General features: G+C 37.9%; 1 protein-coding gene across 5 annotated transcripts in view; it reads right to left on the reverse strand.

The window, feature by feature from the left end:
* Positions 1-26,948, reverse strand: part of SMARCC1 (SWI/SNF related, matrix associated, actin dependent regulator of chromatin subfamily c member 1) — a 175,813-nt gene that overhangs the window by 70,654 nt on the left and 78,211 nt on the right. For all 5 annotated transcript variants that reach the window (XM_045492723.1, XM_045492728.1, XM_045492724.1 and 2 more), the window contains 7 exons: positions 26,696-26,767; positions 23,836-23,949; positions 22,808-22,961; positions 22,201-22,314; positions 15,293-15,352; positions 6,265-6,523; positions 5,392-5,553 (listed from right to left, as the gene is read on the reverse strand). In XM_045492723.1, the coding sequence (XP_045348679.1) occupies positions 5,392-5,553; positions 6,265-6,523; positions 15,293-15,352; positions 22,201-22,314; positions 22,808-22,961; positions 23,836-23,949; positions 26,696-26,767 (935 nt within the window). The remainder of the gene's footprint in view (positions 1-5,391; positions 5,554-6,264; positions 6,524-15,292; positions 15,353-22,200; positions 22,315-22,807; positions 22,962-23,835; positions 23,950-26,695; positions 26,768-26,948) is intronic.

Raw genomic sequence — 26,948 nt, forward strand, 5'->3', positions numbered from 1 at the left:
AAAATTTTAAGTTTGAAGAGACCTCACTGATGTCGACTCAAACCACCCAGAACAGAGCACCAGGAGGCAAATGTATCATCTGTGGAGTACTGCGCCCAGCAATTTTAATTTGTACTTCACATTACCTTTATTCTATAAGAATGTAAGAGACAAAAAAAAAAAAGTGACTGTAGCTGAAGTCTAAATGTATAAATTGTATGCGACTGAGACAGAGATGGAATCAGGCAAGGTTGACAGCAATAAACGTTTAGCTTGAGTTATTCATCAGAAATTGTTTCAGAATGGGGGTGCCTGGGTAGCTCAGTTGGTTAAGCATCCAACTCTAGATTTCAGCTCAAGTCATGATCTTACGGTGAGTGAGAGAGACCAAGCCCCATGTCAGGCTCTAAGCTGACAGCATGGAGCCTTCTTGGGATCCTCCCTCTCTCTCTGCCCCTCCCTTGCTCATGCTCTTTCTCTCAAAATAAATAAATAAACCTTAAAACAAAAAAAGAAACTGTTTTGTAATGAATGAAAAGAAAAATATTAATGCACAATGTAAGAAATGTTGGGAATCGGGTGCCTGGGTGGCTCAGTTGGTTAAGAAACATTGGGAATCAACTACTGATAACTCTATACAAAATATCTTACTTGGCGTGAAAATTAGCCTCTTTTAACCTACGGGAACACTGCCATTTGAGAAGCCAGGTACTGCTAAGAAGCTACTTTACTAAAATTTTACTGCTCTCATGATAAATAAAAATAGATGAGTAAAGTCCTTAATAGCAAAAATGTCATCTGTCCAATATCAAAGACTGGCATAGCTACAGCAATATGTTATAGAGAGTACTTAATCATCATTTTCACATCACAGATGAGAGAACTCAGAGCTAATGAAGGTAAATAGCTTTTGAAAGTCCTATGCCTCTACAGGGCAGAACCAAAGGTACAATCAAAGTCTGCAAAATCCTAAAATCCAACAGACAATATGCTATCTATAAGAGACATATCTTAGGTCCAAAGACACAAATAGACTGAAAAGTAAATTAATGGAAAAAGATATGTCATACAAACACAGCAACCCAAACAGAGGTGGAATGGTATGTTAGTATCCGCTAAAAGAGACTTTTAGGCAAAAAAGATTACAAGAGAAAAAGGGGTTATATAATGATAAAAGGGCCGATCCACCAAAAAGATAGAACAATGATAATATACGCAACTAACAACAGAGCCTTAAAATATATGAAGCAAAACCAGACAGAACTGAAGAAACATAGATAGTTCAATAATTGTTGGAAATTTCAAGACATCATTTTCAATAAAGTAAAGACCAACCAGAAAAATGATAGACAACTTGAACAACACTATAAACCAGCCACACCAAACACACACAGAAAATGCCATTCAACAAGAGCATAATGCAAAAGGAATATTTTCCAGGACAATGTATTAGGCAACAAAAGTCTCAGTGAATTTCAGAAGACAGAAGCCACACAAATTATCTTCTCTGAATACAATGGAATAAAATTAGAAATCAGTAACAGAAGGAAATCTAAAAACTTCACTAATTGGTATATATTAAACCATTCATTCTTAAAACAACCCACAAGTCAAAGAAGAAACCAAAAGGGAAGTTATAAAACACTTTGAGAAAAATGAACACGAAAATGAAATATGTCTAAATTTATGGATTGCAGTAAAAAGGAAGTGCTGAGAGGGATATTAATATGGAAGTCAACATTAATAAATTTCTCAAATCAATATCCCATCCTCCAACGTAAGAAAGTATTAGAAGAGCAAACTTCAGCAAAAAGAAGCAGAAGGAAGAATAAAGATTACAGTGGAGATAAATGAGAATAGAAAAACAATAGAAAGAATCACTGAAGTCAAAAGTTGGTTCTTTGAAAGATAAAATTGACAAGTCTTTAGATTGATGAAGGAAAAACAAAAACAAAAACCAAGAGTGGACCAAAGTACTAAAATCAGGAATGAAAATATGGATATTACTACCAAACTTACAAAAATAAAAAGGAATGTAAAAAGACATTGTGAAAAAAAAAAAAAGCTTTACTGCCATATAATTCATATACCGTATGATCAACCCATTAAAAGAGTACAATTCAACGAATTTTAGTATATTCCCACATACGTGCAACCCTTACCACAGTAAATTTTAAAATCTTTCCATCACCTCAAACAGAAACCCTATACCTTTTAGCTATCATCCTCCTTTGTGCCTCTTCCTCCTAGTCCTAAGCAACCATTAATGTACTTTCTGTCTTTACAAATCTGCCTGTTTATATTTCATATAATTAGAATTAAATAATATATTTTCTCCTCTCACTGTTTTTTTTTTTTTCAATGTTTATTTACTTTTGAGAGACAGAGAGAGACAGAGCATGAGCAGGGGAGGGGCAGAGACAGAGAGGGAGACAGACACAGAATCCAAAGCAGGCTCCAGTCCCCAAGCCGTCAGCACAGAGCCTGACGCGGGGCTCGAACTCATGAACAGTGAGATTATGACCTGAGCAGAAGTCGGACACTCAACGGACTAAGCCACCCAGGCACCCTTCCTCTGTTTTTCTTTCTACATACCATGTTTTCAAGGATGATCCGTGATGTCACATATGTCAATACTCCATTCCATTTTATGGCTGAATAATATTCCATCTTAATACCACATTTTGTTTACCCATTCATCAGCTGATGGACATTTGCATTGTTTTCACTTATGGTTGTTATGATTTGTGTTTGTGTGTCTGTGTGTGTGTGTGTGTGTGTGTGTGTGTGTGTGTGTGTGGCCAATATGTGAGACAATGTATATGAAATGGACAAATTTCTAGAAAGGCACAAACTATAAAAACTGACTCAAAAAAAAAAAAATAGAAAACCTAAACAGACTTGCAACAAGTACACAGATTGGAATCAGTTCTTAGAAAACAAAACAAAACCAAACAAAATAACAACAAAAATAACCCATGGGACGCCTGGCTCAGTCAGTTAAGCATCCAACTTCAGCTCAGGTCATGATCTCATGGGTCATGAGTTTGAGCCCCTCACTGTGTGAGCTGGAGCCCTGCTCTGGGCTCCACACTCTCTCCCACTTCTCTCCGCACCTCGTGGGAGTCTCTCTCTCTCTCTCATGAATGAATGAATAAATAAATAAATAGAAATGTGAATACAGTTTAAAAAAAAATCAGGACTTGATGGTTTCCCATGTGAATGCCAGAAAACACTTAAAGAAGAATGAACATCCATATTTCTCCTATTCTTCAAAAAAAATAAAATAAAATAAAGAACAATTCCTGACTCATTCTTGGAAGCCAGTATTACCTTGACATCAAACCAGATAAAAATACCACAAAAAATGAAAAGCAATAAACAAATGTCCCTTATGAATATAGGTGCAAAAATCCTCAACAAAATACTAGAAGCAAACTAAATCCAATGGAATATTATAATTCCCATAATCAAATGGGATTTATCCCAGAAACCCAAGAGTGGCTCAACAGGCAGGAATCAATTAATACAACATATATAAAGAAAAGGGTAAAAATACCACATGGCCATCTCAACTGATACAGAAAAAGCAATTGGCAAATTCCAACACATTTTCTGGATAAAAACATTCAACAAATTATAGAGAGAATTTTCCAAATTTGATAAAAGGAATCTAGGAAAATCCAACAACTAACACCACACTTAATAACAAAATGCATTCCTCCCAAGATCAGGAAAATAATCTCATTTACAATAGCATTCAAAAGAATAAAATACACAGGAATAAATTTAACTAAAGGAAATATAAAACATGTGTCAAGAACATACAACTAAAAACTTCAAAACAATGCTTAAAGAAGACCTAATTAAAGGGAAAGGCATCCTGTATTCATTGAGACTTCATACTGTTAAGATGGCAACACTCCACAAATTGAATGCAAATGAAAACCACAAGATACCACTTCACATCCACTTGTGGTTTATTTTTTAAAAGGGTGGGGGAGGGGAAACCAAGTGTTGGTGAGGATGTGGAGAAGTTGGAACATTCATACATTGCTGGTGAAAACCTAAAATTGTACAACCACTATGGAAAACAGTTGAGTTATTTCTCAAAAAGCTAAACATAGAACTACCAATTCCATTCCTACCAAAAATCGAACAAACTATGTTCACAAAACAGTAGTCAACGTTCATAGCAGCATTATTCAAAATAGTGAAAAAGTGACAACAGTACAAATACACATGAACTCATAAATGGATAAGTAAAATGGAATATCCACTGAAAGAATATTATTCAGCACAGAAAGGAATGAAGTACTGATTTTACACTACAACATGGATGAACTTGAAAACCTTAAGCTAAGTGAAAGAAGTCAGACTCAAAAGCCCACATAATGTATGCTTCCATTTACAGGAAACATAGAGAATAGGCAAATCCATAGAGACAGAAAGCAAATTAGTGGTTCCCAGGGCTCATGAGAGAAACAAATGGGAAATGACTGCTTAATTGGTATGGGATTGTCTTTTGGAGTGATCAAAGTGTTCTGGAATTAGTTACTGGTGACAGATATACAACACTGTGAACGTACTAGAAGCCACTGGATTCTATACTTTTAAAGGATTAAAATGGAGGATTTTATGTTATGTGAATTTTACCTCAATTAAAAAGTAATGAAAAACAACAATGAACTTAAACCTACCCAGCAACTTATAAATTGAAATAATCGCAGAAGTCCTTTCAGTATTCTTATGTCTATATGCTCAAAAACTAGATCTAAAACCAGTTATCATGAGGGGAGCCTGGGTGACTCAGTTGGTTAAGTGTCTGGCTTTGGCCCAGGTCATGACCTCACAGTTCTGAGCTTGAACCCCATGTCAGGCTTTGTGCCGACTCATGTCAGGCTCAGAGCCTGGAGCCCGTTTCAGATTCTGTGTGTCTCTCCCTCTCTCTGCCCCTCCCTGGCTCATGCTCTCTCTCCTTCAAAAATAAATAAACAATAAACAAACAAACAAATAAATAAAAATAAAAACAGGTATCACGAGGTGCCTGGCTGGCTGAGTCAGTTGGTGAAGTATGTGACTCTTGATCTCGGGGTTGTGAGTTTGAGCCCCATGCTGGGTATAAAGATTATTTAAACAAACCAACCAGCCAACAAACAAACAAATAAATCTTAAAAACTGGCATCAAATACTTCACAGCTGTGATGTTATTAACAGTTCTGAAACAGCCTTTAAATTCTATCTACCATAACAGAAAATGATAAGAGAAAAAAATAAAATGTTAATCTTAAGGACAAATTGATACTGATCATTGTTTTTGCTTTTAAGCACAAACAAACCCAATTATTTTAGCAAGCTGAGAGGAAAATACAGCATCTACTACCCTTGCCCGTGGGGACAGCTGTGACTCACCAAGCTTCTCTGGCTCATCAGGTCCCGTGCCTGCAATGCAACTGCTCTCCAGGCCATACGTGGGGTCCACTTTCCCAGAGGCTCGAGCTGCTTCTTGTACTTTCTTGACGTGAGCTTCAACCAATTCCAGTGGTACCTCCTCTCGGACCCGAGAAAACTCCTCTGTACAAGAATCAAAATGCAAGTGTGACCTAGTGTGCAAATATTTGCTTTAACATAGACCACTATGGACTCTGACACATTAGTGTCTTACAAGCACTGACCTTTCTGGGTGCTCAGGCTTATCTATTCCAGCAAAACAAGAATGCCAAATGAGGTAGTCACGTATGCTGATGAAATTCTAAGATTGTACATTTTAACTTATGTGTCGCAGTATCCTGCTGTGTAAGTAACAAAGATCTCTAAATTTCTGTCTGTAACAATCAAAATTTCTGCCCAAACTTAACCTAACTCTGCAAGCTAGATTGATAGTAAAGAAAATAGCAAGGATTAAACAACCAGAAAGCTGAAAAAGAGTTTATAGTGTGACAAAGTTCTAATTGTAATAAAATCCAACAACGTTAAATGGTTCCTTTTGCTGGTTATGTCAAAGTCCAAATGAATCATAAAATATACGACAAAAAACTGTTTTGCCCCTCCAATTCTTAATAAATGCTCTTAATTTTAAAACTATGAATTTTAAGTGCTTTAGTTAAAAATGTTGTAATACTCTTTAATACGGTAGCTTAAAGAGGTAATGTCTGACTTTCTGCTAACTGAAATAAACATAGCAGCTGATAACCTGCCAGTCAGAGACAACACATATATAAAGGCAAGTACTAGGCTATTATCTGAAACTACTGTGCTGATAACAAGGTTCAGGAAAGTCCATACCCAAAGCTGCTTTTGCTGCAGCAGATGCCACACGAGGGTCTACCACGGATGCCAAAAAAGCAACAGTGCTCATGACTGGGTTTCCTGACTGACTGAAAGGGACAGGCTGGTAAGCCAGGGGTCCCAGGGAGGCATCCGAATTCTCAAGGTACGGGTCCTCAATAGGAAGCCTCAGAAAGTGGAGGATGCATTCATCCTGAGTACGACTTCCGACATGCTCTGACACTTTGTTCCAATCATCCTTGTACATCTCCAGGGCCTACAACAGAAAAATCCAGGTGCTTTAGTATCAGGTAACAAGGAACTAATATGTAACAATATCAAAAGCCTATGACTGTTCTTAAAAACAGTTCGGAGTTTAAAAAAATAATAATGAAAATGATTATACTTTACGTAAGAAAATAGGTAGATTTGATTGCTTTTCTAATTACATTAAATCTCAGGCAAGAAAAATAAAAAACACATATATAAAAGGAAGAAAAAGTGTCTTTCACGAATACACACATGACTGTTTACACAGAAAATCCTAGTAAGTCTACAGAAAAATACTAAAACTATAAAGTTTAGCAAGGTCAGAGGATAGACAGGTAACAAAAACTCAATTATATTTCTCTATGTACAAGCAATGAAAAGTTTTCAATAGGAAAAAAGTCTTTAAGATAGCACAAAACCGAAATAACTAGGAACAAATGTAATAAAGAATATGTAAGAACAACATGCTTGAAAAAAATAAAACATGCTGAGAGAAATTAAAGACCTAAGTAAATGAAGAGATATACTGTATTCATCCATTAGAAGACCCAATATTATTAAGATGTCAACTCTCTCCAAACAGAATAGCAGGTTCAACACAATCCCATTCAAACTCCAAGTCTTTATTGTTAGAAATTAAGAAACTGAGGCTAAAATTTATGAAGTATATAAATTTCCAATTTAAAAATTTATTCTTCAGAGAAAAATGCTGAAAAACCCTCAAAAAGAGTAAAAGCAGTCTCTAAGGGGGAGAGGGACAGAAGGTTGTAAAGAGAATCAGAAATACGTGGTACGAAGAAAGTCAAGGAATTAACTGGGTAAGAACCTATTCAGTAGCTAACCAAAGCTGCTGTTCTCACAGGATTCACAACCAGGGGCAATTCTGCCTCCTTGGGGACATTTGGCAATGTATGCAGACATTTTGGGTTGACACAACTGAGGAGGTGCTACTGGCATCTAGTGGGTAGAAACCATGGATGATGTTAAACATTCTCTTTAATGCACGTAAGAAGAGCCACCACAACAAAAAACTATCTGGCCCAAATGTTCATTGTGGGAGGCTGAAAAATCCTGTTCTAGAGCTTGATTTGCTGAGCTACACTGTGAGCTGAGCTTGTGATGACGACGGTTCTCTCCATGTTTACGTAAGTGAATTCCTAACCCAGGGCTCCAACTGCCGACCCAGGCTTGCCTTCTTTGCTGCAGTGGTAGAAGACTCCTCAAAACCCACACCAGAGAATGATCGTATTTCTTAAATCCCTTGAAAAAACAAGGCTAATTCTGGGTTTCCTCTGGATAGCCAGTGGCCTCAGGTAGTTCTAGAAGGAATTAGAAAAAAGACCTAGAATGTAACAAAAAATAAAACTCAATTTCTCTCACTAAGGTCGTTGGGGCCAGAAATGTGTAACTTTAGGGACCACCTTATGTATCTGATTATGGGGAGATTTTCTTAGGATACTCTATCACAGACTTTTCAAAGAAATTTACTTAAAAAAAATTTCTTCCTTTATTTTTTTCCTCATGAAGAAAGTTCAGGCAGTTTTTTCCAGAATAAAACTAAGGAACCCTTTGACATGCAAAAATCAACAAAGAGCATTCCGAAAAGCATAAGGCTGAGAAACGAGTGAAGTTCCAAGCTTGGGCACTAATGGCAGCATTACATAACAGGGAATCAAAGACATGTTTTCAAACAGAACATGGTGACAGACTAGCTGGGAAGGAGGAGGAAGGCTGATATATTAGCAGACATTTTACAGGAGTATAAAACACCTTCATTCTTCCTGCTATGAGCTGGCTCCTTACCTGCATTCTCAGAATCACCCATCTCTCTCTATCCTTAAATTCATCTTTCTTCCTATTGCCAGAGTGAACTATGTTTCACACATGACACTGTCTCTCTCCTGCCTAAAATTATTTCCTTGCTCGTTATTATCTTACTGAATGAAGTCCACATAGGATCGGGACTCTGCCTACTTCTTCCACTCTACTCACTACTCTTTCATGTTCTAGGAATATCCAGAAATAGTCTTCCTAGTCATTGTGCCTGTGGACACTTTGCTCTGTACCCAAAATATCATATACTGGAGCCAACAATACAGCTGTCCCATTCCCAGGAAGCCATGCACTGAGTCTCATCCACCCAGCCTGACACACAGCCATCCCTATGTACTTGTCTTGTGCTCTGGGTACGGCTCCAATCGTGAAGCTGAGGACACTGCACTCATTTTTTTTGTTTTAACCTGTTTCCGTTGAATCCCTTACCTGCAAAGACTATGGCCTAGCCATCTCGGTCTACAGAATCTGCCGCGGTGCCTTAAACACAGTAACCAATAAAATTTGCTGAACGTGACCACAGGGAACTGGACTAGACCAGGAAAGGAATTTGTGTTTCCCATGGCTCCAAATGTAAAAAAACAAAACAAAAAAACCCCACACAAAACCTGTAAAAAAGGGCTCTTCCTCAAGACAATATTTTTTTTAATTGGAAGACGTACTCATCTAAAATGTAATTCAAAATTACACAGAAAAAACAACTCCTTGGGTAGCGTATCAAGGAAAGGTGTTTCAGGGACATGCACACTACGAGCAAATCTTTGATGCTATTTACGGAGTATCTTCCAATGCTACTGCTTCTGTAATCTAGCCAGTACAAAAAACGTGGGGAACTCTTTCAGTGATAAACGTTAATAACCTTAATGGATTTTATCTGCAGGTACAAGATTTCATGTCCACTAATCATCTAAGGGAAAATAAACACAAGGCATGAGAAAACAAAGCAGGCAAGAGAAAGACTGAAGTTAACAAGGGAGGAACCAATAAGCTCCCAGACTCAGGTCTTGTCAATTTCAAGCCCAGGGACAATTATAATGACCAGGAAGACAACTGTTACAAGCTGAGGACTTAATATTGTAAAAGCCTCTTTATTTTTTTTTATTTTATTTTTTTTTTCTTCCAACGTTTATTTATTTTTGGGACAGAGAGAGACAGAGCATGAACGGGGGAGGGGCAGAGAGAGAGGGAGACACAGAATCGGAAACAGGCTCCAGGCTCTGAGCCATCAGCCCAGAGCCTGACGCGGGGCTCGAACTCACGGACCGCGAGATCGTGACCTGGCTGAAGTCGGACGCTTAACCGACTGCGCCACCCAGGCGCCCCTGTAAAAGCCTCTTTAAAAAACCCCCTTAAACACTATGAAATAGAATGCTGACATTTCTTCTTCCATTCTGGCACCCTGAATCTGTCAATGCAATGTCAAACTGCTCAGAAGACTGAGTTATCAGCCTTTTGTGACTTAAACTGGTGGCACATTTTCAGGTGAAACCCCTGGAATTCCTTACACATCTTACAAATGAAATTTACTCAAATAAGTCTCCATCATCTTGATCTTACGCAATGTATTTTTTCAAAAAGCTACCAGAAAGCCTTATATAGCCTTCTTGTCTACCAATTCATTCAAGGTCTTTTCAAATTCCATTTATTCATCCAGTGTGTAGATTCTATTTTGGTTATTTGCAAAGCTGAAACTATGCCTCCAATATATGTAATAAAACATTGTACTAAACAAAATCACAGATAATAATCTGCAGCATTCCACAGAAGAACTGTGTGTGTTTTGATGAGAGACCATATCAAATAAGGTGTTTTTAAAATAAAAGCAGGTGGTCTCAGAAATAATCTAAAAATAGTTGGGGTGCTGCCTGTGTGATATACTTGTCTAATAAAATGATATGATTGGGGGGAAACAATAAACCTTAATGCATCTTCCAGATTTATCTATTTATTAGGAAAAAATTGACTGGTTTTGGTCATTTGGTTATAAATCCTTTAAAAAATTTTCATCTTGGGGCACCTGGGTGGCTCAGTCAGTTAAGTGTCTGACTTCGGCTCAGGTCATGATCTCACGGTTTGTGAGTTCGAGCCCCGCGTCGGGCTCTGTGCTGACAGCTCAGAGCCTGGAGCCTGCTTCCAATCTGTGTCTCATTCTCTCTCTGCCCCTCCCCCGCTTGTGCTGTCTCTCAAAATTAAATAAATGTAAAAAAAAATTAAAAAAAAATTTTTTCATCTGGCTTCATATTCTTTTTTTTTTTTTTTTTTTTTTAAATTTTTTTTTTCAACGTTTATTTATTTTTGGGACAGAGAGAGACAGAGCATGAATGGGGGAGGGGCAGAGAGAGAGGGAGACACAGAATCGGAAACAGGCTCCAGGCTCTGAGCCATCAGCCCAGAGCCCGACGCGGGGCTTGAACTCACGGACCGCGAGATCGTGACCTGGCTGAAGTCGGACGCTCAACCGACTGCGCCACCCAGGCGCCCCTGGCTTCATATTCTTAAGCTATTAATTATCAATAAATAAACTACAGAAATAGAAGATGTTAGTGGTAAGCAATGCTGCTGGGGCACCTCTGTGTAAGCAGAGACAACACCTGTTGATTCAACTGCATGTTTAAAAGAAAAACCAACCATTCTACAGGTTCCACCTGCAGGAGAAAAAAAAATGCACTATTGTGTAAGGATACTGCGGTTTTCTTGAATATGTTCAGGATAAACAGCAACTCAGCCATTCTGTTCTCACTCTTATTTACTATTCACTATTCTTAAACGTAGAAGAGGAGAAAATTTTCAGTGTCAATGTATAGAAAGAAAAAGAACTGATAAGAACGATACTCCAATTGGTGCTGTACAACTAATTACTCCCTAAAGCCCAAAGCAACATGAAAGTATATTCCCTGCCAAGTACTAAAAACTTTAAACACATTAAGTAAACGTCCAGGGCAAATATGACTAGACAAAACAGTCCTGAAATAAATAAAAAGTGGTTCAGAAAAGAAGCTCTCTGCATATTACCGATAACAAATGAGTAGATAAGAGTACATCAAAATAGTGGTGAAAACTTGGGGCACCTGGGTGGCTCAGTCTGTTAAGCATCCAACTCTCGGTTTCGGTTCAGGTCATGGTCTTGCAGTTCGTGAGTTTCAGCCCTGCATTGTGCTCTGTGCTGATAGTTTGGAGCCTGCTTGGGATTCTCTCTCTTCCCCCTCACCGTTCGTCTCTTTCTCTCTCTCTCAAAAATAAGTAATTTTGTTTTAAAGTGTGGTAAAAACTTAAAAAGAAGAAATCTTTTTGAATTTTAATGCAGAGATATTGAGAAGACAGAATAAGGAAAAGGAGAAGAGGGATGTAGAAAAGAAAAAGAAATAATTAATACACCACTAAAACTTCTTAAACCAAATACGACTGTTGGAAAAACTCAAAAAACAAAATTAAAAGCAATACAGAAACATGAACCATCACAAGTCCCGCTTTGGGCAAAACACAAGCCCTGGGTGAGTCCTGCTTCTCTCTGTCTCTGTCTCCCTCCCTCTCTCTCTGCCCCTTGTGGGATATTCTCATTCCTTCTCTCTCTCTGCCCCTTGCTTACTTGCTCCTTCTCTCTCTCAAAAAGAAAGAAAGGAAGGAAGGAAGATGAGCTATCAGCAGGTCCAGTGTATCTCAGTGTAGCTCGGAGACCCATGGGGCACCATATTTTTCAGGGGAACCAAGAGATCAAAACCGTTTTCACAATAGCAACAGGACACTGCTGCTTTTTCACTATGATGACATGTGCAAGGTGGATGCTAAAGCAGTGGTGAGTGAACCACCTACCCTCAGCATGAATCAAGGCAGTGGCACCAGTCTTTTTTTTTTTTTTTTTTTTTTTAATGTTTAGTTTTGAGAGAGAAAGAGAGAGCTCGTGCGTGCAGGGGAGGGACAGAGAGAGGGAGAAACAGACACAGAATCCGAAGCAGGCTCCAGGCCCTGAGCTGTCAGCACAGAGCCCAGTGTGGGACTCGAACTCACAAACTGTGAGACTATGACCTGAACCGACGTTGCATGCTCAACTGACTGAGCCACCCAGGTGCCCCAAGAATATCTTAATAATCACCTTCTTCTTCACTGCCACACTCACAAAAATAATCCAACTTTACTGTAAAATTATTAATCTTACAAATTTAAACATCAAAGTTCACTTGTTTTTAATATTTGGTACTATGAAATGTGAGGTACACAAGAAGACTAAAAATCAACTATCCAAGCATTATGGCTGTCTGAAGGAAAAGCACTGTGTGATCATTTGAGTTTCAAGCTCAACTAGCCATTTTCATTGAAGATCATTTTTTAAAAAAATTTTTTAATGTTTATTTTTGACAGAGAGAGAAAGAGAGACAGAGCATGAGTGGGGGAAGGGCAGAGAGAGAGAGAGAGAGAGAGACCCAGAATCTGAAACAGGCTCCAGGCTCTGAGCCGTCAACACAGAGCCTGACGTGGGGCTCGAACTCACAGACAGCGAGATCATGACCTGAGCTGAAGTCAGACACTCAACTGACTGAGCCACCCAGGCACCCCGAACATCATTTTTACTAGCATGTAAATGCTAGCACACCATGGCTAACACACCATGGTCTGTAGGCACAGATATCTGGCAGACATTTTCTGATCAGCACGGGAGTTCCGATCTGCTCCATTTCTGACCTGGGCCAGTTCACCCTGCCTTAGGCATCATGGTGGTCCCTCGCTCTAGGAAGTCATCATACTGATGTCAAACTTAGTGCAGACACCCAGCTAGCACAGCACACTCCAGTCCTGAACCTAAGACTTAAGCAACCCTCCTGCCTCAGCCTTCTGGGCACCTGGGACTAATAGGCACTCACCACAACAACAGCCTGGCAAATGTTTTCTTAAAAGCAAACAGGATTGTCAAAAGTGTCACTTTGAAGAAAACAACTGAGTGCTTTTTGCCAATGATTAAGTGAAAATTAGAATTCTGAAAAATACGTACCTGCCATGAAAGCCTCTCCTACAGGAGTATTTATAATTATCTGAAAAGGTCATTAAGATATTCTTTGTGTTTCCAAATACACGTCCAGATGATACTAAATAGTCCTAATGTATTTTAACTAAAACAACATATATGATGATAAAAACAAATATGAAAATCCAGCTGTATTCTATTAAGTCAAACATTATAGATATGGCTAAAGGTGACACCACACTTTTTACTAACACACTTTTGTTTTTCAAAATCTATTTCTGATAAAAATTTTTCATAAAAACTTGCAATGGGCTTATTGTTATTTTTAAGTAAATTAGTTTCCTCAGTTTTAATTTACAATACAGAAAACACTGATTAGCTCACAAAAATTCTTTGAAACCTCAATGTAATTTTTAAGGGTAGAAGTATATCCTGAGACCAAAACGTTTGAGAACTGCTGACCTAGTCTAATCTTCTATTTGATGCTTCATTTCTGAATTGCAAATGTTACACATGATATACAAGTTTGGATCAGATGAATACTCCACTGAAAATGAGCTCTCTTCCTCTGCAAGTTCTTTGCTCTAAATGTTATAAACAGAGCAAGCACTAGAAGTTACCAGCAGCAATCATACCTCCCTCCAGGTTGACCCCATTAATGAAACTAGAAAACTCGTTCTTTTCCCAGCACCACCTGCAGTACTTGGTGACCACTGAGACCCATTTTGATTACTGAGATAGAAGGGAAGACTGATGAGGGGCTTCTGGTTAAGCTTTTCATCCCAAGAGCCCCAGAAGAGGCCCCAGAAGTGCCATTTCCAATTTTCTTACTGTTTTGAACAGGGATATGAAACCAGTGAATAAATCAGCCTTGCTGGGAGCAGAAGAGAACACAGAGAGACAGAATGCAGACAGCTAAAGAAGGAAAACAAAAGAAGAAAGAAGCTAGGAACCTGATGATGTACTTGAGTAGTAAAACGTTTGTTGGAATTGCCAACCTAAAGATAGCCAGTTGAACAAAAAAAAACAATGTCCTTTTTGGTTTAATCTTTGCTAGTTACATCCTGTTCTTTGTAGGCAAAAGCGTTCCTAAGAGATCTAACAGTACACTTCCTCATTTGGTCCTAATTTGGCTCTCACACGTACATTCTACCCACGAATACTATGTAGTACCATGCAGTCTTCATTTTACCCAATCACTGTTCTGTAACTAAAGATAAATGGTCCTCTTCAAAAATGGTTGATAAATATGGAACCTAACATTCTCTTACTCTCCAGAGTAGAAATAATTGCTAAGAGTTACTTGTGTAAGTATTTTCAAGAATCTCCAAAGACATGAAGAATTCCAAAAAGTATTCAACAAGCTGACTGACATATCTTGAATTACCACTAGTTTATGACAGTGTTCTACTTTCAAGAACAAACAGTATTTTCAGTGGCAGGCATCTTCATATACTTCTCTGGAATGCCTTCTGGGAAATATGGAGGTTGTACAAATGCACACCAGCACCAGGGAACTCATCTACAATGACCGAGGTGGGCTAAGTTACAAAAACAACAATTGGAATCTGAAGAAACATTCCACTTCAAAGTAACATCTGCTACTCAAGGTCAGCAAATTATTGTTACATGGGAATGAGGTGCCAGAAGTGCCAAATCTTCCAATTTTGGAGGAAAAGTTACAGATCTAGACTACTTTTGCAAAGCCCTAATAATTGTTTAATATTGGCAAAGATTTAAAATGAAACAACCCAACCTGGGCCAAAATAACACATATCCAGGTCTGATCTTCCCTACTGATAGCCAGCACATCACTTCTAGGTATGATATTTAAATAATAATGGACCAAGAAAATTCTCTTAAAACTCAATACATAGTTCAAAAAACTTCAAGATTAATTCCAAAGGTGTACTTCAAATGCGAGTCACAGAAACTAAGCACCCACCTCCTGTGTGGATAAAGAGGCTCCACTATTAATGTGCTTACCTCCAGGAGCAGAAGGGTCTCCTGTTCAGTCCATTCTCTTCCAGCACTAGCACCTTTACTCTAAAGAAACAAAACCAAAAATTAGACACTCACTCCTAAAGGCTGAGCAAGGAGCTCAGCAGGAGTAGTTTCTAAGTTCAGGGGGCTGTTTTATGCACACAACCAAGTAAGTCCCTAAGCAGTAGGTGGGGCACCTGACTGGCTCAATCGGTACAGCATGCAACTCTTGATCTTGGGGTTAAGTTGGAGCCCCACACTGGGTGTAGAGATTACTTAAAAATAAAATCTTTGGAAAAAAAAAAGTCCCTGAGCAACAGAAATAAAACACTTGAGGATTCTAAACTTCCAACAGAAAGGCAGACCTATTTCAAAGATTTCTTGTTTTCTATTAAGGACTCATAGACCATTTAGATATGTTGTTTCTATTATTTTGAAATTTGAAAATACTTTTGAAGCTACAAAGGCACAATATTTTAATGCATACCATGAACTGGTTGGATATCATAAACGTAACACAAACATTTGGTATAACTTGAACACAGTACTTTTTCTAAGATTCAAAGACAAATTGTACTACATATAAATTACTCTGGAAGATTCTTTTTTTTTTTTTTAATATTTTCATGCTTATTTATTAGAAAAAAATTTTTTAAATGTTTTTATTTATTTTTGAGACAGAGAGACAGAGCATGAACAGGGAAGGGGCAGAGAGAGAGGGAGACATAGAATTCAAAGCAGGCTCCAGGCTCTGAGCTGTCAGTACAGAGCCTGATGCAGGGCTCCAACTCAGGGTCTGTGAGATCATGACCTGAGCTGAAGTCGGATGCTTAACCGACTGAGCCACCCAGGCGCCCCTGTTTATTTTTCAGAGAGAGAGAGAGAGACTGAGTAGGAGAGGGGCAGAGAGAGAGAATCCAAAGCAGGCTCCAGGCTCTGAGCTGTCAGCACAGAGCCCGACATGGGGCTCGAACTCCATCCAGGAGAGAATGATCTAAGCTCAACCAACTGAGCCACTCAGGCACCCCTTGAAAGATTCTTGATTCCAATTGCAACAACTTCATATTTTCAACATCTCTTGAATAAAATAATCACCAAGTAATTCCCTAAACTGCAAATCACTCTTTCCGTAAGAATCCCTTTAACTGGGGGTTGAGCCCTGGACTGTTGATTTTGGCTCGGGTCACGATCTCAAGGTTGTGGGATCAGGCTATGTGGGCTCCATGCTAAGGGTGGAGAGTGCTTGGGACTCTTTCTCCCCCTCTCTCTCTGCCCCTCCCCCTCTTCTCCCTCCAAAACAAACATTTTTAAAAAAAGAATCCCTTTAACTGACAACTCACATGAGCATGGGGGGGTATAAGAAAACCAACTTTGTGTTACCTAAAAACTAAGATTTATCAATTGATTCATACTTCTTGATTTGTACACCCTGCTCCCTTCAGAGACTGTCAGAAGACTGGATGTGTGGTATACCTGACATTATTCTTTACCTGCAAATGTTATTAACTCAGAATATACATTCTAACATATCCCTTCTCTGTAAACTCTATTTGGGTAGATTATAGTTTTAAAAATGAAGAGAAAATTTCTATAGTCTGTGATTTCCTTGTTTGTGACAACAAAGCCTCTCAATTTGTTGACTCAACCTTTCTGCATACTGTGTTACATATTGTGGGTAAAAGTTAAATTATGATTTGCTAGGTTTCCATGGTATTCAATACATATTCTGAAATTTTTGCAAAAAACTGTACTAAAAATAACTACTTTAACTAGAGAATAAAGAGGAATTAAAACATTGTGGAATTAAGCATTGTAGAATTAAGTCTTAAAGCAGGACTTTGTGAGATGGACAAAAAGGCATGCAGCTAGAACTCATAATACATTGCTCAGATTCCTTAAGGATTACTTTCTTTTTAATGACTTCTATTAAGTTTACTTATTTATTTTGAGAAAGAGAGGGAGAGAGCATGCAAGTGGAGGAAGGGCAAGAGAGGGAGAGAGAGAATCCCAAGCAGGCACTGCACTGTCAGCACAGAGCCGAACGTGGGGCTCAAATTCACAAACCATGAGATCATGACCTAAGCCGAAATCAAGAGTCGGACCCTTAACTGACTGAGGTATTTGAGGATACACCCAGGTGCCCCATAACCCTTACTGATTACTTTAAGACAACAAGTTTCATCTTTTAATGAACTAATCTCAGAAATGACTGTCAATCAGAGGAACAAAATTCCAAGAGGAACAACATTCATTAACATTTCATCTAACTTCTAAGGAAGGAAAACCTGAATAACAGGAAAGATCTGTACAACCTAAACATGACATTTATTAGGTAGGTGTGTGGCAGTGAGCATTTCTCCACGTCTCAGCCACAAAGGTACAGTTTCTCCTCTTGATAAAAACTAGCTCTGAGAAGGGTGCATAATCTCATCTCATAATCCTTGAGATATTTGTGGGGGTTGTGCATGGTTTTAGAAATGCTTTCTTTGGTGTTTACTAAGGCAGAATGTATGTTCAATAAAAAACCCAAACCTTAGGTATACAGTTAGATACAATTTCACATATACACCCATATAATCACCTAAATCAACATCTAAGGGTTCTCTCCTTTAAACCTCAAGTTGATACCAACAGGAGTACACACTATTCTGACTTCTATAATCATAGGCTAGTTTTTCTTGGATCTGAACTTTGTAAAACCATTCAGTATGTAGTCTGTGGGTCTGGCTTCTTGTTTAACAGTAGGTCGATGATATTCAACCACACTCTTTTTATGAAGTCATTTCTTTTCATTTTTGTGTTAATATTATATTGTTTGAATAAACTACAATTTATCCATTTACATGACTGATTGTTTATGGTTTTTGGCTATCTTGGATAAAGCTGTTAAGGACAATCATGCATATTCTTTTATACATTCATTCTTTTTTAAACTTATTTATATTGTTTATATAGCCAGAAGCTCAGTGACTGTGTGTGTGTGTGTGTGTGTATTTATATTTAACTATAAAAGAATATAATAGTTCTCTCCACTTTTATTTTCTGGAAGAGTTTATATAGGTTGGTATTATTTCTTCCTCAAATGTTTGGTACAAATGCATCAGCAGAATCATCTGGGCCTAGAGTTTTCTTTTCAGAAAGATGTTGAAAAATATATAGATATAATATATACAAGGCTATTCAAGTCTATTAGTTCCATATGGCTACTATAATCAAATTCTCACAAACTTGATGAAACATTCAAAATAACAAAAATTCATTCGCTCATAGGTCAGGGGGCTACAAGTCCAAAATCAATACAACCAGGACAAGAACTGAGGTGTCAGCAGGACCGTACTCCCTATGCATGCTCCAGAAGAGAATTCATTCTCTGCCTCTTCCACCTTCTGGTGGCTGACTCAGAACTCCTTGGTTTGCAGCTGCCTTATCTGAACCTCTGTGCCTGAGGTCACACTGCCTTTTCCTCTTCTGTCTTCAAATCTCTTTGGATTTACCTCTTAGAAGAACACATGTCATGGCACTCAGGGCCGACCTGGATAATACAGCGTTATCTCATCTTCAAGATCTCTAACTTAATCACATCAGCAAAAGAACCTTTTTCCAAATGAGGTAATGTTTACAAGTTCCAGGCATCAGGATCTGATTTCTTTAGAGGACATTTTTCAAGCTATTACATTAGGTTACCTATTTCATCCTGAGTAAAGTTTTTTATTTTGTTGCTTTCAAGGGGTTTGTCCGTCTTATCAAAGTGTCAAACATATTATTATCAAGTTGTTGATTATATTTTTAATATCTTTTCAATGTACAGAGAATCAGTAATATATTCTTTCTTTCCTGATTTGTAATTTGTGTCTTCTCTTTTCTTCTTGATCACTCACTCTGGTCGGAGGCTTATCAAATTTATCGATCCTTTCCTTATTTCGTTAATAACCATCTCCTTATTTCGTTAATTTTCTGTATTGTTTTTTTGTTTCTGGTTTCTAGTTTCATTTTGTTGTGGTTAGCTAACCATATTTATTTCACGTGTATGAAATCATACAACCACATTTTATAGTATCATTCATTTAAAATTTCTTGAGAGTCATTTTATGGCTCAGAATTGAATATACTTTGGTGAATGTTCCCCAAGAACTTTAGTCTTATCTTACTGACCTACCTACCTACTTATTCTATCAATTACTAAGAGCAGACTATTGAAATCTCCAACTACAATTCTATCAGTTTTGCTTTATATATTTCGGAGTTTTTTAATGAACTATACACCTAATTAGGGCAATCATGTCCTTTTGATTAACTAACTCCTTTATCATTATGAAATGTCCATGTTTAATTCTGGTAAAATAATTTCTAATGTCTATTTTCACTAGTATTAACATAACTGGTATTCCTTGGATTAATGTCTAGAAGGCACGTCTTCTCTCATTCTTTTACTTTATAATTAGATTTCTTACAGACAATTTATGATTCTTAGTTTTTTATGCAATTTGATGATCTCTGTTGCTTAACTGAAATATTACAACCATTTACAAATAAGGTTATTACTATCCCCATGGTCATATGTAAACCTACCACTTCCCTATTTTCTACTCATCACATCTACCCCTTCCTTTCTCATTCATTCCCTCTTATGGGGTAACTTTTTTTGAGAAGTAACTTTTTTGTGGAGTATTATTCTGTTTTTATCTCCATTACTGACTTATTAGCTATAGGTCTTTAAATACTCTGTGACTTAGAATCCTCATCTCTAACGTGTCATGGTGTATCCTCAAATACCATATTAGGTGCCATATACATAGCATAAGAACTTTAATATAGTGTACTTCCATTTCCCTCTGCTGTACCTTGAGCCATGTTTGGTCCTTAACACATATTGAAAACCTAGAGATATACTGTTAGCATTTTTGGTTTAAGTAGTCTATTACCATTTTTTAAAACTACAAATCAGGAGGGAACATCTTTTATTCTGACCCAGGTGCTGACCTCTTCTGGCATTCATTGTTCTTCCATGTAGATCCAATCCCCTTCAAAAGTATTTGGAAAGTGTTTGCCAAAGTATTATATACTTTAACCTGAAGCAGCATTTTTTATCACATTTCTAAATTATATCAGGAGTTTAACTCCATGTAATTGTCTTTCTGCCATTTTGGTCATTTCTACATGTTATAAACTCCTTAAAATGATCACTGCTTAAACAGTCTATATTTCTTCATATTTAATCGTACATTCATTCGTCTCCCTAGACATATACCTTCCTAGTCTTGTGGGTCCATCAGGGATCAATATCCTTCACCCAAAAAAACTTCCCTCAGTTTTCCTGTACTGTGTGCTAGTGAAAACCTAACCCCATTCTCAATGTCTGCCCTTTCACTCCTGAAAGGTATTCCTACTGGATACAGAACTCCAGACCGACAGCTTTACCTTCAGCATTTAAAATGTTACTATAGTGTTGGAGTGCCTGGGTGGCTTAGTCGGTTAAGCATCCGACTTCAGCTCAGGTCATGATCTCACGGTTCATGGGTTCGAGTCCCACATCAGGCTCTGTGCTGACAGCTCAGAGCCTGGAGCCTGCTTCGGATTCTGTGTCTCCCTCTTTCTCTGCCCCTCCCCTGCTTGCATTTTCTTTCTCTCGCTCTCAAAAAATAAACATCTGGCTTCTGTCATTTCTGCTGAAAAGTCAGACATCAGTTTTATGATTATTTCTTTGAATTTAATGTGTTCTTCTCCAACGCCACTCACTGCCCAATGTGGTGGCTACTTTTAAGGTGTTAGTTTTTTTGTTTTCTTTTGTTTGAGAGAGCATGCATGTGTGTGAATGGAGGAAAGGGGCAGAGAGAAAGGGAGAGAAAATCTCAAGGAGGCTCCACACTTATCATGGAGCCTGAAAGGGGAACGATCCCACAAGACCCGAGCCGAAATCAAGAGTCAGATGCTTAACCAACTGAGCCACCCGGGCGCCCTGTTTAAGATGTTAGTTTTTAAGGTAAGTTTAAGCATGATGTGCCTAAACATGTTTTCCTCTGTATCCAAATGTGGATCAGTTTAGACTCTCTACTGAGTTGGTATCTTTTTATTATTTATCAAAACTGATTAGCCATCACATCTTCAAATATCACTTCTGTTTCATTCTTTCTCTTTTTATAGGTCTCTAATGATAAACATGAATTCTTTTTACCATTTCTCACGTGTCCTTTAAAGTCTGTTCTCTTTGACCCCCTCCGCCACCTTGATCAAATTTATTTTTCTCTTGGTGCTTCAATTTCAAGGTAGCTACTAACCTGTCTGAGCTCACTATTCCTGTCTTCTGTTGTGTTTAGCCTGCTGTTAAAACCACCCAACGAGGGGCGCCTGGGTGGCGCAGTCGGTTAAGTGTCCGACTTCAGCCAGGTCACGATCTCGCGGTCCGTGAGTTCGAGCCCCGCGTCAGGCTCTGGGCTGATGGCTCAGAGCCTGGAGCCTGTTTCTGATTCTGTGTCTCCCTCTCTCTCTGCCCCTCCCCCGTTCATGCTCTGTCTCTCTCTGTCCTAAAAATAAATAAACGTTGAAAAAAAAAAAATAAAAAAAAAAAAATAAAAATAAATAAAACCACCCAACGAGGTTAATTTCAGGCACATTTCTCAATTATACAATACTCCTTTGAGTCTATATATTCCAATTATGTTGAAATTCTCCACTTTTTCCTGTTTTAACATATTATTCATCATTACTTTAACATACCTACATTCTAACCATACAGAAAAAGTGGTAAGATAAGTGATTGTGGTTTTATAAAATGCCAATAGATTAATTAGAATGCTCACATTCTTATGCCATAGAAAGTTACGTTTCTTATGAAAACTGATACTTCTTACAAAGAAGAATAAAGAGGACATGCTGCATTGCAGCCCAGGTGGGTCTAGAAACAAAGTCCTTACTTTTGCTAAGGTTTTCTTGGAATAAATGTCAGTACGAAGACCAAAGTTCTGCAAATCAATTGGTTTTTCCTTGTTCTTCTCAGGAAAATTTAACATCTGCTGAGCAGCAGGGACCTAGGAGTCAGAAAAATGATGAATGGCTTTATTAATCTCTACAAAGTTAAAGGGATAGAATTTTTAAAGCACTGTATAATAGTGACACGTAGAGAGATTTCAGAATAAAATAAATAACCACACCTTTGCCCTACACTTCTAACAACATTTCAACATAGGCAACAAATGTTGCGTATAAGCAACACTTTTCTGCCTCATTTAAATCCCAGAGAAAATCGACAATAAATTTTCTTTAATATGCTACCCCATTTCATAGTGAAGAACAATTTACACCTTAGACTCATGTTATTCCAACTTAAGGCTATATAAAATCTGGTTGACATAGTAATCTTTTCAAGAACATGTGTTTGTTCACTTTCCAAATGTTAGGAAGGGGAAGAAGTTTCATACAGTGTATAATTAGTGTAATATTAAAAATGCCTAATATTAGGTTATTAGAGTAATAATTACAAAAACCAGAATTATAATAATATTTGTGTAATCATTAATTTACCTGAGGTGATCGAAGATGTAGAGGCACAAGCCCAGAAGGGGTATCAGCTAATACATTGAAATGAGGAGTAGGAGGAGGTCCCATTGCCATGGGTCGACTTTCTGGATCCACTTGGTAATTGACAAGCCCCCACTGCTCTAAAAAGGCATGAACCCTGGAAGAGTAAAGCTCTGAAACTTAACATCTAGAGACTGTAACTCACTTCCTCCATTAACCATCATCACATTTCACTAAAAAATCAAAACAATAAAACAAGTAAAATGTTCTCTATAGGCTATGAAGCACCACAAAGTTAACTGACAATTTTGGTTTGTTGTATGAGGGACAATTTCTACAAACTCAACATCATGTTGATAACATAACACCCAAAACCTAATACAAAGCCTGATTATTTCCATCACAGAAAGAAGAAAACAAATGTTCACTTAGTCCATGGTGAAAAAACTCACACACAGGCCAAATTCAAACCAGGAGATTCCCATTTGATTTGTTTCTTTAGACAGATCTAGTGTAGAGAGTTTATCCACTCTCCAGATCAACCCACTCTCCATCCCTGGTCATTTTACGATTTTACCATAAAATAAAAGATATCAAGTGTAAAATCTTAAAAAGAAGAGAAAATGCCAAGGTATTAAAAATACTCAACCCCTAAATAAAAAACATTTGATTAAGGTATTTTATCAACAAAGAAAATATCCAGTTGGATCAATCAAACATTAAACAGCAATGAATCAGTAACCACCTGCAGTGAAGTGTCTAAGAAAAAGTCAGGAGGGCGCCTGGGTGGCGCAGTCGGTTAAGCGTCCGACTTCAGCCAGGTCACGATCTCACGGTCCGTGAGTTCGAGCCCCGCGTCAGGCTCTGGGCTGATGGCTCAGAGCCTGGAGCCTGTTTCCGATTCTGTGTCTCCCTCTCTCTCTGCCCCTCCCCCGTTCATGCTCTGTCTCTCTCTGTCCCAAAAATAAATAAACGCTGAAAAAAAAAAAAAAAAAATTAAAAAAAAAAAAAGAAAAAGTCAGGCATTTTACCTCATCACAGCACACACATCTCCAGTCAAGTTTCGCCGACAAGCAGTGCTGGTTAAATACTCTTGGGGGTTTAGGCGATATGTGTCAATCATAAAATTTCGATATGCCAAGTATCTAAAAAGCAGTGGCAAAATTCATAAGGTGAACACACATCCTTTCAGAAATAATAACTCATAGAGCCAATAATCTTCTGATTCCCTATAACCAAATCCAACAAAAAGTTTATATTCCAACAAATACTATTGAGTGCTCACAGTCATTAATGTAATTAAGGATAATAGTTAATATGCAAAACAACTATTTACTAATATTAACGATAAGTAACAGAATAAAACGATGAAGTTAATGTAAAGTAACATAGGGGTGTCTGGCTGGCTCAGCTGGTGGAGCAGGCGGGTTTTGTGTTTGGAGACAGGAGTTTGAGACCTACATTGGGCATAGAGTTTACTTAAAAATAGATAGGTTAAAATAATAACACGAGCTAATATAAATACAAGCTTGGTCACAGGGGTAAATGGATAAACACCTGGTTATTTATGCTGTCTGCAGAACTACTGTGTATCCACAGTAATTCATTTAAACCTCACAATCTCTCCCTAAGGAAAGGTACACTATCATCTCATTTATCGATGAAGAAACTAAAGCACAGAGTGATTAAAGTATGTGTCCTAGGGGCTCCTGGGTAACTCAGTCAATTAGGCATCTGACTGTTGAGTTTGGATCAGATTATGATCTCATGGTTTGTGAGTTCGAGCTCTGTGCTGGGCTCCATGCTGACAGTGGAGCCTGCTTGAGATTCTCTCTCTCTCTCTCTCTCTCTCTCTCTCTCTCTCTGCCCCACCCCACCCACCAAAATAGATAAAATAAAAATTTTTAAATATATACATTAAAAAAAAAAGTGCCCTAGACCACAAGGCTGGTAAGTGTGGAGCCAGAATTTAGCAAACAGAGTGGGGGGGGGGGGGCTGCTCTAGAATCCATGCTCTTAACACGTGCTGCCTCTCATTTCTATATTCTTAGTAGAGCCACATATTGATCTGGCTCTGACAATGGCTATATACCCAGCCAGGCGATGAGCAGAACCCATGAGGCCAAAATCAAAGCTAAACCAAGAACAGATAAAAAAGGAGAGAGAAACTGGGATTCAGAGTCACAGGAGACTTATTTTACAACAAACCCAAACACTTCTGTGACAAAATATTTATTCATTCATTCATTCATTTACTTATTTATTACTGTCTTTTTTAAGCAACAACCTTTTTTTATTGTGAGCAAGAGAGAGAAGACATGTGCAAGTGGGAGAGGGGCAGAGAGAGAGTGGGAGAGAGAGAGGGAGAGAGAATCCCGAGCAGGCTCTGTGCTGTCAATGCAGAGCCCAACTTGGGGCCAAATCTCACAAACTGTGAGATCATGACCTGAGCTGAAATCAAGGGTCAGATGCTTAACTGAATGAGCGACCCAGTCGCCCCTCTGCGATAAAATATTTAAAACAAGATTTTAAGAAGCTACAGACCTAGCCACAAAAGAAAAACAAAAGTCTGGCAAAGTTAAGGTGGGCTACATCAGAATAGAAAAGGTACACTGCTCAAAAAAGGTCTAGTATACGCATAGATGAATAAATAAAAACCGTAAATTTTCAGATTTAAGCGGACTAAAATGATAAACTGTGCTTTTAAACAGAAGACTGCCAAGAACCAGAAGTATTTACAAACACTGGCAATTGGCAAATTAGCTAGAAGAATATACCATGTCTCACTAGATGGAAAGACTATCAGGGTTTCTTATGCCAAATCTTTGACTGTGGTTTTAAATGAATCCTTACACTTTTGTTATGGAAAGGCTAGAATTATCTAAACTTACAACCTCAAACTATTGTGGACAATCTACTATAAGAAAATATTTATTATTCAATTATCTATATTCTGTCATGCGTTCAATGTGGAAAATCACCCTTCCCAAACAATTTAAGCAAAAGACATCTATTTGTGAAGTCACATGAGTATAACAAGCAATGAATTAATACTATAAAGATAATATATGGAAAAGTATTTATAGTATGACAGGTGTGGATTTATTTGGGGGCAAGCGTTTCCAGAAATGTGTATTTAACAGTCACCAGGCAAATATACAAAAATACTTCCCCAAAAGATTCTTCCATCTCCAAAAAGGTTTTATCTCCAATGCAAAAGCACAACAATGCTTTATGTAATTAAGATCAATTTATAGGCAGCTATGTCATCATATCTGGTATTCTTTCAATTAGTAATCATTCATTAAGAAAACAAGATAAAGATTCCACCGTCTCTCAGATTACCATACATAAATATACATAATCTGTAACATAAATTGGGAACTGTTAAGGAGAAACCTCAGCTCATTTTGGTGAATGACTATTACTAATTTCAATCATGGCTGTAAGAGCTCACATGCATATAGTTCAAGATACAAATGGAAGAAGAAAAAATGTAGAAAAAATTCCTTTACAGCATGGAATTCTGTGCGGCTGAGGTATGAACACTGTTCTGCATGGAGTAACATATTTGCAAACTTCCAAACATTAGCAAAAATGAGTGTTCGACTCTTGGTATCAGCTCAGGTCATGATCTCACGGTTTGGGAGATAAAGCCCCAAGTTGGGCTCTGAGCTGACAGCACAGCACAAAGCCTACTTGGAATTCTCTCTCCCCGCTCTTTATGCCCCTCCCCCACTTACATGCTCTCTCAAAATAAATAAATACTTTTTTAAAAAATTTAAAACAATTTGAAGAAACCCCTGCCAAACACATGCAAATTAACAATTTCTCTATACTTCAGCCCCATTCTAAAGTAGTATCAGGATTACATCTTTATATTTCACTCACATTTCTGGAGTCTTGGATTTGTTTTTCCCATTGAAAAATTCAGGAAGAGCACGCCGTTCAATCACGTGAATACTGGGGAATAAAAAACAAAAAGTCCTCTTAAAAAAATAAAATCTTAAAATTTAAGCTAAGTAATTTTCAAAGTAGAATTGATATAAATCCAAAAGGCAAACAATTATTATTTTTTTTAATGCTTGTTTTTGAGGGGAGGGACAGATAGAAAGGGGGATAAAGGATCCAAAGCAGGCTCTGT

Source organism: Leopardus geoffroyi, chromosome A2 (genome assembly GCF_018350155.1).
Source record: "Leopardus geoffroyi isolate Oge1 chromosome A2, O.geoffroyi_Oge1_pat1.0, whole genome shotgun sequence".
NCBI classification, from domain to species: Eukaryota; Metazoa; Chordata; class Mammalia; order Carnivora; family Felidae; genus Leopardus; species Leopardus geoffroyi.